We start from the raw sequence: 13,261 nt of genomic DNA on the forward strand, positions 1-13,261 counted from the left end.
TAAAATTACTAGTCCATCTGTCGGTATTCCTGTTAGGAATAACACGGGGACCAAGAAAAGAATGGTGCTGGTGAAGTATCACTTATATCAAGAATTCTCAAGAGGTGGTGAGATTCTCACGACATTCCTGACATAAAAGATGGTAATACTCCAAGGTAAAGAAGAACAATTACTGGATAGCAAGGATCTCAAGGTATATCACAAAGCACGAACAAGTTTGTGTTGAAGGAAAGGCAATAAAGTGGTCGCTGATAACACAAATCATCGTGAGCAAAGGGTGGTATTTCTCATCAAGAATTCGATAGATATCTTGGAAGAGCTCAAAATGTTGATGATGATCATGACACATTTGTCGAGAGGTTTCGAGAAGATGTAACTGATTGGTGATGACATCAAGTCAACGGAATGATGAAGCAAAAAGTTATTGGAACCATGGGTTCGACACAAACTCGAAATCAAGCTTGCTGTTCAAGGACAAACGATATGACGAGGAAGATCAATTGTAAGATTAGCTCACCGTCGAAATTTATGCTCCGGGAATAAGGCCAGGTAGCATAGTTAAAGTTAGCACTATGATGATAGCCGATCAAGCTAGGATTGACATGCTCGAGTACAAACTCGTGAGTAAAGGAGATTACTAAGAGTTGTTTAATCGTGTTGCGGACCCGATTTAGTTATCGGTGTCCTCGAGTGACCTACAACTCGGAACCAGGAAACACTGGAATCGGTGAGGAATAATACTTGATGAAGGCTCATAATAAGCAACATGGTTCGATGATATTATCGAGATACCAGAGGGTAATACTCAGAGGTAGAGCAACATAGAGGGTTGACAAGTGTATTGATCTGCAAAAGACAAGTACTTTAACTTGTCCGAGAAAAGGAATCAAGTAATATCAATATGGCCGAAACCATAGTTGCAAGGGATCCAATTCAAAGACACCGAAAGAATTATCCAACTGATTAAATTTTTTGCAAGAAGCTTCCATGATAAGTTCCACATCGGGTCCATGGGCATGAACACTACGTTCAAGGTCGACTCCCACTTCTTTAATGCATAACCTTTCATTCACTTCTCGTCTTCGAAGAAGTTGCAGTGTTGAAATTTTATCTGGCGAAGCACCAGAAGAGTATGACTCGTGAATACTTTCGGGTTCACACAGTTTTAAAGAAGGTATAGGTTCAACCCATCGGGGCAGCTTAGAAACATATACCACAAGCTTCAAGAGTAAATATCACCAGCTCGAAAGCATAGCATGGTTGGCCAAATCAAGGAATAGGATTTACCAATGGCATTATGTATCAGGGAAAGAACTCCTTGAGGTTTTTGGTAAACATAGGACACTGTCGGATGATAAATTCAACAAAGGATCTGACGGTCCATAACGGAGGTGATGCGAGCATCGGTACACAACCAGAGGAAGAAACAATGCAAAGGCATTGGATTATAGAAGCAACTGGCTAATTCAAAGCTCACATGTAAAGGAATTATGATTTCCAAATCAAAGGATCAGAAGCAAACGCTGTGATTAAGGATGGATAAGTTGAGTAAGCTTAGGGGTAAAATCAACAACAATTTGATTGGTCGAGATTCAGCTCATGTTTAAAATGATGTCTGAGCCGAAAGGATGAATTGTAGGATCTGATTGAGGATTGCGAGCATTCGCAACATTTTGAATCAACGGACTCAAAATGATAATGACAAGGGATGCCAATATGATTACGAGACTTATGGGATTAACCATAATGCAAGCAAGCAAGAATTTCAAGAGCAATACGCTCCTGAGGATTTTTGGAAGATCGAATGGTATTTCGAAGATTGGTGACATACATGAATCAACTGGGGATGAGTGGATGCTCGGTAAGTGCGAGAAATTATCCGTAGGGATATTCATGTGGCAAGAACTGCAAGGCAGTAGGCACAAAGTATTCTCGAAACATTAGAGAGAATTTCGGGGTATCTTGTAATAACAAGATCAACTAGGAATAAAAGTAAGAACGAAAGGTGTAAGTATTTATCCATAGGGATGTTTCGGTGGTAGGGAATTGCAAAAGCGACATGCACAAGGTCTCGAGAGAATATCGGAGAGTATCTTCAAATTCTTCTGGTTCACGGAGCAATCATCTGGAGTGAGGGGTTCTCCGGGAGGAAGTAGTAACGAGATCCTAAAGTTAGAATTTAGTAAATTCATTAAACCCGAATAGGAGAGAGATCAGAGTCCCAGAGTAAAGGTGGAGGAATAAAAGATCCTACTACTACCCAATGGCGACGTGGGCCCGTAAGCCGCACAGCCATGTTAGTAAAAGTTTTCAATGACTAGACTCGACTTCGGCCAAGGAGTTGGGAAGGGGATTCCTACAGCCAGTCGGCTCTGATACCAATTTGGCCCGGGCGCAGCCAGGCCACGACCAGAGGCGACGCCGGGCGCGCGGGGAGTACGGGGGCCGGCGGCTGCGGTGAGCGTGGCAGGTAGCGGGTTCCGTCCATGGCGGCAGATATGACTAGGGACACGCGTGGGTCAGCTCGTTGAGTACCCGCAAGTGATTCTGATGAGGGGGCTGAAAGGACAGGTGGCTCCATCCCGGTAGAGGTGGGCCTGGGTTCCTGACGGCCCCCGACTGTTACTTTGTGGCGGAGCGACAGGGCGGGCTGATACCACAACGTCGAGTGCCCATAACTTTCCCACGTAGTTGGTTAGTGCGTAGAGACCAAATGGCCAGACTCAGATCAAATACCAAGAACTCGTTAAGCGTGTTATTTTTAAGTATCCGCGGACGCCGACCAAGGCCAGGCCCACCTCTCTCCTAGGTGGTCTCAACCCGCCCTGTCGCTCCGCCACAAAGTAACAGTCGGGGGCCGTCAGGAACCCAGGCCCACCTCTACCGGGATGGAGCCACCTGTCCTTTCAGCCCCCTCATCAGAATCACTTGCGGGTACTCAACGAGCTGACCCGACTTTAGTCACCACATGTGTCATGTATATAAAGTATATAGTATATACCCGTGATCACGTCCCTAGTGATCATGGCCTGATAGTATAGCATGGCAGACAGACAAGAATGTAGGGCCACTGATGGAACACTAGCATCCTATACTAAGCAGTAGGATAGCAGGTAAGGGTAACAACTGTAGCAACAATGACAGGCTATGCAGCAGAATAGGATTAACCGAAAGCAGTAACATGCTACAATCTTCTAATGCAAGCAGTATAGAGAAGAATAGGCGATATCTGGTGATCAACGGGGGGGCTTGACTGGAAGCTCAGCTGAGAAGGAGGGGTCGTCAACACCGTAGTCGTACTGGGTAGCAGCGGTGTCGGTCTCGGTGTCTAGCGAGAGAAGAGGGGGAAGAAACAATAAATACAATGCAAACAAATGCATGACGATGCATAACATAACAAAGCGTGATGCTAGGGGTGCCCAATCGCGGTAATAGGTGATACTGGCGAAGGGGGAAACACCCGGGAAAGTATTCCCGGTGTTTCGCGTTTCCGGACAGATGAACCGGAGGGGGGAAAGTTGTGAGTTCGATAGGTTAGGGATGTGTGGTGGACGAACGGGATGCATATCCGGATTTGTCTCGTCGTTCTGAGCAACTTTCATGTACAAAGTATTTTCATCCGAGTTACGGATTATTTTATATGAATTTCTAAAGTTTAAATGAATTTCTAAATTTCTTGGATATAAATTAATTCGAAAATCATTTAATGTTAAATGCTAAGTGTACACAGAAAATGTACACAGCAGTGTGCTTGTGAGGTTGACAATGGGACCCGGGGTGTGCTGAGTCAGCAGTCAAAGTCAATGTTGAACAGTCAATAGATTTATTTAAATGGGTTTATATATTTGTGGGGCCGACATGTAATAGGAACAAGTTATATCAAAGGTTATTTAACAGGGGGTCCCACATGTCATAGAGTACAACTAAATTAAACCTAAACATAAAATTAAACTAAAAGTGGGGGGCCCTTGGCTTAAGTGGGGATTAGCCCCTCTCCTATTCTAAACTGGGGCCGGTCTCAGAGGCCGGGCACACACGCGGCCTCATAGAGGAGGGTCGGCGGCCACGGCGGGAAGCTCCGCCGGTGGCGGCTGAGCAAGGACTAGCAGCGGCCGCAGCGCAACCGCAACGAGCAGCAGAGCAGGCGCGCAGCAGCACTAGCGACGGCTGCATGCGCGCGCGGGGGGGGGGGGGTTGGCAGACGCGGCATGGGCGTGGCGCGGGCGCAGCCAGGCCACGGCCAGAGGCGGCGCCGGGCGCGCGGGGAGTACGGGGGCCGGCGGCTGCGGTGAGCGCGGCGGGTAGCGGGTTCCGTCCATTGCGGCAGATACGACTAGGGGACGCGCGTGAGCAAAAAGGAGTGGGGGGAATCAGCGGGAGCTCACAGCGAGCTCGAGGAAGACGATGCGGGTCGAAGCAGTGGCGGTGATTCCCGGCGATCCACCATAGTCGAGGGAGACGACCCGATGGCGGTGATTCCCAGCGATCCAGCCCGTGAGGGTACCGTGTAGAGGACGAAGGCGAGGAGGCGGACCTCCTGGAGATGTTTGAGCGGCGCAGGCGTGGTTGATGGGGAGCGTTCAGGATGGCTCCACTCGATTTGGTGCTCAGAACGGATGAAGTAGACCGCGACGATTCTCCTGGATGTCTTGGCGTGACGAGGGGAGGCTGGGGGCCACGACTACTGCAACGATGAGCACGGTCACCGCGTCGAGCTCCGATCTTGATTTGTAGTGGATGAGGAGGGGGTGGGCGAGGGGATTAGGGGGGGCTAGGGTTGACCAGGCGAGGGGGGAGCTTTATAGGGCGCCGAGGTCACCTGGATGCGTGCCGTGTGGCTATCCACGCCATGGACGCGCCATCTGCGTCCACGGGGTGGGGGGAACAGGGGAAGGGGAACGAGGGGGTTAGGTGGGCCGGCCGGGCAGCTTTTGCCAATTGGGCCAAGTGGCCCGGGGGTGGTTTGGCCTTTTTTTTCCTTTGATTCTTTTGCCTTTTATTTTCCTTTTGTTTTCTTTTAATGTTTTATTTTTCTTTTACTATTTTATTTTAGTCTTTCTTTTACTTTAGTTTTATACTTTATAATCTAATTTCCTAAATTAGTGTTACAGCATAACCCAATGCCACAAAAACTTTTACCCCAAAATAAAATAGTTTAGCATTTTACAAAATACCAAAGGCATTCAAATAATTGTTTTAGCTACTGTTTTGTTCATTTTTGGGTATTCAAACATTTAATAAAAGTGTGATTTCTACACCATAATTACTTGTGCATTATTTCACTCACACAGAACATTTTAGTTTTAATATTTGAAAACGTTTATTGTTTGTTAGATTTTGAATTTGAATTCAAACCGGTTTCGAACTAACGCGAGATTAGCAACAGTAATCGAGGTGACATGGCATCATTAGCGGAGGTTCACTGTAGCTTAACTATCCAGGCGTCACAAAGTGGTAGGTAGCGCGGCATAGTAATATAGCGAACAACTAGCAAGTAAAGATAGAAGTGATTTCAAGGGTATGGTCATCTTGCCTGAAATTCCGCAAGGAAGAAGAACGAGTCCATGAATAAGAAAAACGGACGTAGTCGAACGGATCCTCACAATCGCAACATAACCGGAACTATCAAGGAGAAGCGCAACCGGAAAGAAGGAAACATCATGGCAAACAACCATCACATAAACATGGCATGATGCACAACAAAGTATGATGCATGTCCAGTTTAAATATGCATAGCATGGCAAAGTGCAACAAACAACACTACAAATTAAGTGAAGCTCAATATGCAACGAGTTGCATATTGACTAAACTTCACAACAATTATTTAGTTCTCTCCCATTTGAACTACTCAACAATATTAAATGTTGGTTAACATGGCAAGAGGTGAGGCATAAGTAAACTAGCTATCTAGGCAAGTTTAAATGAGGCCGGAACAACAAATAACAATTCCAGTAAATCTTCATATGCATATTTCAAATTTGCTACTGTTCTGCCCTAAACCATACTTTAGAGTTGTTAAACATGCAAAGTAATGCCACCATGTTAAACAATGCATTTTTCCACCCCATTTACATATAAAGTTTATTAAATTTGAGCTACGGTTATTTAGTTATGAAATAAATCATTTTAACATGGCATTTGAGCAAATTTAAACAAACAACAATTTAAACATTTTAAACATGCATGAAAGCAGCATAATATGAAACTAGATGAAATTCTAAGCATTTTACATATTTAAATCATTTTGATCCAATGCACCATTTGTGAGTTATTAAATGCATGATCTAGAGGGACTTCTCTGCAAAACAGAAAATCTCTGGAATAATGCTAAATTCGCTGGACCAGGAAAAAACACGCACAGGTCGGATTGCAGCATACCGCAGCAGCCCAGGAGGATTTGGCCCAAGTGGTTGAGTGACTGTTTGGCAAAATAAAAGAAACAGGGCCGTCCGGGACTCGAACCCAGGACCTCCTGATGTGTCTTCGAGGGAACAACCAGTAGGCTAGTTGATCTGCTTGTAGTGGAACATACTGACAACTCTAAATAACCTATATGCCAGAACGGATCTAGGAACAGAACGAAGCTTCAGTTATGGAGGACGTTCTCACAGCGGGAAAAACAGAGGCCGGCGGCCATGGCGATGCTGGCCCTTGGCTGTCTGGGTAAGCAGAAGGAGCTGGGCGCCCCTAGCCTTGCGCACACGCGAGCGCTGACAGGGGCGAACGAGGCACTGGGGCGCCACTGGATCAGCTGCACGCAGCGATACAGAGCAGTGACAGAACTTGGCGCGGCTTCAGCAGGATCGCGGGACAGGCAGAGGTCGGGAGGGCAGCAGCGGCTAGACCCTGGTGCGAGCGAGGCAGGGTTGGTGGCGCGGACGACGCGGAGACGGCTGGATCCGGGCGGCGAGGCGCCGAATCCCCACTTGGCCGAGGCAGGGAAGGCCGGCGACGAGTTTTCTGCACGGAGATGGCGACGAGGGATTAGAGATGAGAGAGAGACGGGGACGCGCGACGGCGGGGTCTCACCGGCGAGGTCCGGCGTGGGACGGGAGGCCATGTGGACTGGGAGTGGCTGGGCTGTGGTCGACGGAAGGCGGACTTGGCGAGAGCTCCTGGCGACGAGGCGTGATGCAGGAGAGGTAGACGAGGTCCCGTACGGGCGACGATGATGCAACAGGAACTCGCCGGCGTTGAGGATGATGGCCGGGCGCAACGCGAAGCACCAAGGGGCGGCCATGGCGTCTCCTGACAGAGAGGAACAGGAGAGGGTGAGTGGCTAGGCGGGACAACAGAGGGAGGAGGACGAGGAAGGCAGAGAAACCACAGGAGGAGGAGAAGGGCAGCGGGGCTTATCTCGTGGTCGGGGCAGGGGCTTGAGGGCGCGCATGGTCGGGCTCCAGGTGGTGCTCGAAGCAGGGGATCCAGGGCGCGCGGATCCCGTTGGAGCTCGAGGGCGAGGGCGCCGCAAGGCGGCTGATCTGGTTGGGCGGATCGGGAGGGATCCCGATGAGGATGTGGCTGGTTGGGCAGGTGGAGGGCAGGGAAGAAATTGAGGAGGGACAAACTGGCGGCGGCGGCGGAGGGATTTGGAGGATGGGACGGTTGGTCTATATATAGCAAAGTGGGTCCAGGTTTGGACCCTCTGATTTACATTGGACGGTCGAGATAAAAAGGTTAAGAGAGATCCAATAATAAATCGAAGATATTAGAAGGATGTTTGGAGATGATCCGAATCCAACGGTGATGACTGAGCGGGTCGGGTTCGGGAAAGTCTCGGACACGCGCGAGGGGTCTGGGAGAGGTTGACAAAGACAAAGAGGCCTGACAAAAGGTCAACGGGGGCAAAGAGAGAAGAGGCGACCACGAACGACTACGAGTTTTATGAAAACATGTAGATGCAATGCAAATGATGACATGATGAAATGCAACATACAAATAAAACACACAGCGGTCACACAAAACATGGAAGGCATCTGGAGCGTCGGTCTCGGGGTGTCACAACACTCCTCCACTTACAAGAGATCTCGTCCCGAGATCTAGGGATGGCACCGGAGAGAAGCGGAAGAGGAAGATATAAAACAAAGTTGCTTCTTCGACAAACGAGTGAAACCATGAACCTTGAGAGGTTGAACAAAGTGAAAGAAAGAATACAATGGAGATGACGAGATTGCAAACACTCCGTTATCAAATAGGAACAAGGAACATTACAAGAACCTTGTAGGTTGAAAGGCATGAAACAAGAGCTTAACAAACAAAAGAGAATATGCAACCACCGGTATATTGTGATAGCCAAGGAACAAGAAATGATCTTGACAAAGCAAGAAGATGGTTCGAAGAGAGAAATATGACAATGCCTCCGGTAGAAATGAAAGAATGCAATGAAAAGAACAGAGAAGAAAACAACATGTTCTACAAGTGAATTTGAGAGAGCATCCTTAAAAGAAGGATAGAACGGAGTTGTTGAAAAATCAACAAAGAAAGGATATGATCTTCGTGGGCTTATGGAGACATCTCAAAACTTGAGGTGAAATTCTGCCACTAACGAAAAATATTGCTTGCTTGAGATCAACGAAGAGATGAAAACTTCTCTCGCCGAGAGGATAGGAGAAAACTTGGATCATTGATAGACACCACAATTAGCAACATTCCTTCGAGAAGGCTTTAAGTGAGATCTATACCAAGATAACATCAACGAAGAAATTGTTGGGTTGAAAAGATACCATGAACGAAGAAAATAGGATGGGTTTAAATATCTCATTCTTGATAACTTGTGAATCATGAAACATGAAAAAAGTTGTCAAGAATGACATATCACCATCTCAAAATAAGGTAGAAAGAATTGCACTTCAGAATGCAAGATGAAGAATGCTTGAACTCCTCAAAACAAAACATGTGTTAAGCACCCTATTTAATTTTGAGTATGGCTTGGCGGATCATAACTTCGAGAGAAATCTTGAAAAAATAATTGAAGAATGAAAGGAATCCTTCACGAACCACCATGTAGAGCCTCCATGAAGTACTCCGGTAAACAAAAGGATGATAGAAAAAAAATAAGTTAACAACACAAGGTGAAGCCTTGCAATGATTTAGATGGAGCTTCAGGACGATATAATGAGAAAACTTTGAACTCCGGAAAAGAAAAGATGAAGCATCTCGAACCGAGAATGTGATATCATGAACAAACTCCGGAAAGAAGAAACTAGATCACTTGGATGAAACAATAATAAGAATTACGTTATGCGTATCGTTCACCAATTTAAATTGATGACAAGCAACGGATTTGGCATACTACTTATTCTCGTAGAAAGTATTAAGAGAGATATAGCGTAAACTTGGAGAAGGTATTGATGGAACCACCGGTTGGATTTGGAAACAACGAATGAATTGATATGATAACCAAGAAAAGAGAACTCTTGAACGAACCACCGTAAGAATTGAAAATGAACGAAGAAAAGATAAAGAAACACCGGGAAGAATTAGAAAATGAACGAAGATACTTGAGAGAATTTAGATACAAGTGAACGCAGAGATCCCGAGCTGATTAGATAATACTTGAATGATGCACCGGTATGATTTGGAGAACGAGAGCTGAAAGCTTGAATGAATAATTCTGAGATGATGGGCTCCGGAGAATCAAACTGAAAAGACTCATGAAATGCTCCGGATGGGTGAAAAGAATTCTCACAATCAAAAACAATTATGAGAGGATAGCATCAAGCTAGAACCATGAATCTTGAAGAGAATGGAGCAAGATTTAAGAGAAACTCTTCTTCGGTCTTCAAATGTTGAGAATGACGATGAGAAAAACCACCATGAATTGTTGAGGCACTCCGGAATGAAAATTAGAAAGGTTGAACCAACGATGAAAAGAATTTGAAATATCTTGGAGAAAGACATTTGACTGATGATAATTCATTCTTACGTCAAACTTTGCAATGAATTTGAGAATAACTCCGGAAAGAATTAGAAGAGTGAGGTAAGAACCTGGGAAAAGACCTGTGGGTTAGGGCCCACTCAAAAGAACCACCGTTGAACGATTGCTTGAAAAGAGAGATTGCACTTGTTGAATTAAATGGCTTGAATGAGATAGCATCCTCGAAATAGCTTGAACGGATTAAGAATGGAAATGCGAATCTTCTGAGATATCTTCCGTACTCCGGAACACATGCATAGAGAGAAGAGCACGATTATGAGATGCTTAGATAAGAACTTCCAACATGGAAATCATGTGAAACAAGAGGAAGAGATATGATCAACAATGAAGCTTGACTTTTAGACCACCAGAGAAAAAAAAGAGAATGAAGAATGATGAACTTGAAATTTCCTTAGCATCTTCCTGAGAATCACCGGATAAGAACATTGAAAGAAAAGAATGAAGAGACTTTACATCAATAAGATGGATACCCGATTAGAAATCTGAGTCCTTGAAGAAAAAGGGTGGGAGGGTGGGAAAAACAAAGGCAACTTGGGACGGATGAAACGAACACCATTGAGAAAAAGCTTAGAATTGATCTTGCGAATGTTGAAATGATCGGATCCACTTGAAGAGAAGCACGCCGGTTGGAAAATAGAATTGACATGACATTCTCGATAAACATGAAGGATTAGTATTCACATAGAAATATGAGGACACCGCTTAGAATAAGGTATGGAATCAACACTTGACTTCGAAGCAACTCGAATACCACAGACCAAAACAAAACAAAGGATTGGCTTAGGAAATAAGCCGAAAACAAACATATGATAGATCCCATATCATATCATGTGTCTGTTGGAAAGATAATCTAAGAGCTACTTGAATTCCCACTTATAAACTCCCGAAACTTTCTGGTTATGCAATCAGGTGTTGGGGATACAGGGGACGCAATATATCTCACCCAAACTAACAATTCCTAGATCCAGCTGTATCCATCCGTCAACACATAAGCAAGAAAACTCCAGAAATCGTGTACCTCAACCTTTGAAAAGCATCTGTTATACGAGTTATGGCAATACTCCCAAACTCCCGCCCTAGCACTGGGTGGCATCGAGGTGATCTCACCAACAACTGCATAAAAGAGATTTTTGATGTCGCCGAAACTCAGGTATTCCAGAACTGCAACGATAAAATTGTGACGACAACACCTCGGAGCTCAACTCCCCGGGACACTGCCACAACCCCTAAATGTCAGGAGGCACCAAGAACAATGTTCTCATCACAAAACCATCGAAACGATTCCAAGATACCCGCGTGATTCTAAAAAAAATTAGTGAAATTTGAGGAGAGGAAAGTCAAAACATCTACGTCAGGAGGCCTCAGTAGAGCGACGAAGGGACCGAGGAGTAAAAAGAATCCTACTCTCCGATATATATATTCCTAAGACTCAAAACATTTTGTTCTAGACTCAACAACGTCAGCGATTCGATCAAGCAGGGGGCTCCTAAGTCGGGGATGGCTCTGATTACCAACTTGTAACACCCACGATGCGGCTATATCTCCCACGTGTCGAGGCACGACTTGGAGGCATAACCGCATGGTGGTTTTGTCGCAAGAAGGGTCATCTTCACACAATCCCATGTAATGAACAAGAATGGGATAAAGAGTTGGCTTACAATCGCCACTTCACACAATGATCAATTAATACATACATCATCCAGAGTACAATCAAGGTCCAACTACGAAACCAAAATAAAAGAAGAAAACCCCAAATGCTAGATCCCCGATCGTCCCAACTAGGCTCCACTACTGATCATCAGGAAAGAAACATAATAGCGACCCAAGTCTTCATCAAACTCCCACTTGAGTTCGGTAGCATCGCCTGCACTGGTATCCTCGGCACCTACAATTGTTTTGGTAGAATCTGTGAGTCACGAGGACTCAGCAATCTCACACCCGCGAGATCAAGACTATTTAAGCTTATGGGTAGGAGAGGGGGAAAGTGGTGGAGCTGCAGCAAGCACTAAGCATATATGGTGGCTAACATACGCAAGTGAGAGCGAGGAGAGAAGCAACGCACGGTCGAGAAGCTAGAAATGATCAAGAAGTGATCCTGAAGATACTTACGTTCAAGCATACACAAGACCGTGTTCACTTCCCGGACTCCTCCAAAAAGAGACCATCACGGCTACACACGCGGTTGATGCATTTTAATTAAGTCAAGTGTCAAGTTATCTACAACCGGACATTAACAAATTCCCATCTGCCACATAACCGCGGGCACGGCTCTCGAAAGTTTATACCCTGCAGGGGTGTCCCAACTTAGCCCATCACAAGCTCTCACGGTCAACGAAGGATATTCCTTCTCCCGGGAAGACCCGATCAGACTCGGAATCCCGGTTACAAGACATTTCGACAATGGTAAAACAAGACCAGCAAAGCCGCCCGATGTGCCGACAATCCCGATAGGAGCTGCACATATCTCGTTCTCAGGGCAACACCGGATGAGGCATCCTACGAGTAAAAACCAGCCCTCAAGTTTCCCCAAGGTGGCCCCGCAGTCTGCTCGTTTCGGACCAACACTTAGAGAAGCATTGGCCCGGGGGGGTTAAAATAAAGATGACCCTCGGGTTGGCCGACCCAAGGGAAGGGTAATAGGTTGTTAGGCAAATGTAAAACCAAGGTTGGTGAAAGATCGAGGATGTCGCCTAGAGGGGGGGGTGGTTAGGCTCTTTAAAATAATTACGGTTTAGGCTTGAACAAATGCAGAATAAACCTAGCGGTTAATTTGTCAAGCACAAAACCTACAACAACTAGGCTCACCTATGTGCACCAACAACTTATGCTAAGCAAGATAAACTACTAGGTGATAGCAAGATATATGACAAGAAACAATATGGCTATCACAAAGTAAAGTGCATAAGTAAAGAGCTCGGGTAAGAGATAACCGAGGCACGCGGAGATGACGATGTATCCCGAAGTTCACACCCTTGCGGATGCTAATCTCCGTTTGGAGCGGTGTGGAGGCACAATGCTCCCCAAGAAGCCACTAGGGCCACCGTAATCTCCTCACGCCCTCGCACAATGCAAGATGCCATGATTCCACTAAGGGACCCTTGAGGGCGGTCACCAAACCCGTACAAATGGCAACCCTTGGGGGAGGTCACCGAACCCGTACACTTTGGCAACCCTTGGGTGCGGTCACCGAACCCGTCAAATTGCTCGGGGCGATCTCCACAACCTAATTGGAGACCCCGACGCTTGCCCAGAGCTTTACACCACAATGATTGAGCTCCGAACACCACCAACCGTCTAGGGCGCCCAAGCACCCAAGAGGAACAA

The 13,261-nt window shown here is 46.0% G+C and overlaps 1 protein-coding gene across 2 annotated transcripts; it reads right to left on the bottom strand.

Annotated features, from left to right (window-relative positions):
• Nucleotides 1–3,221: 3,221 nt before the first annotated feature.
• Nucleotides 3,222–7,623, bottom strand: LOC120968908 (uncharacterized). 2 transcript variants are annotated; one of them, XM_073503343.1, is made up of 3 exons: nt 7,030–7,623; nt 6,610–6,960; nt 3,222–3,328 (listed from the first exon to the last, which is right to left on the bottom strand). In XM_073503343.1, exons 1-3 carry the CDS (start codon nt 7,238–7,240, stop codon nt 3,237–3,239), a joined length of 654 nt encoding a protein of 217 aa, XP_073359444.1. In that variant the 5' UTR covers nt 7,241–7,623; the 3' UTR covers nt 3,222–3,236. The 2 variants fall into 2 exon arrangements, 1 of the variants encoding a protein (XP_073359444.1); XR_012188903.1 differs by lacking the exon at nt 3,222–3,328 and adding an exon at nt 6,345–6,512.
• Nucleotides 7,624–13,261: the final 5,638 nt, after the last annotated feature.

The sequence above is a fragment of the Aegilops tauschii genome, chromosome 7 (assembly GCF_002575655.3).
Source record: "Aegilops tauschii subsp. strangulata cultivar AL8/78 chromosome 7, Aet v6.0, whole genome shotgun sequence".
Taxonomy (NCBI): Eukaryota; Viridiplantae; Streptophyta; class Magnoliopsida; order Poales; family Poaceae; genus Aegilops; species Aegilops tauschii.

Excerpts from the sequence above, each read along its gene's own strand:
- LOC120968908 (XM_073503343.1), bottom strand. The coding sequence starts at position 7,240 with ATGGCCGCCCCTTGGTGCTTCGCGTTGCGCCCGGCCATCATCCTCAAC. Across the intron at positions 6,961-7,029 it reads TCCCACGCCGGACCTCGCCG|AAAACTCGTCGCCGGCCTTC; the intron begins GTGAGACCCCGC and ends ATCTCCGTGCAG. Across the intron at positions 3,329-6,609 it reads CGGCCTCTGTTTTTCCCGCT|ACACCGAGACCGACACCGCT; the intron begins GTGAGAACGTCC and ends TTCTCTCGCTAG.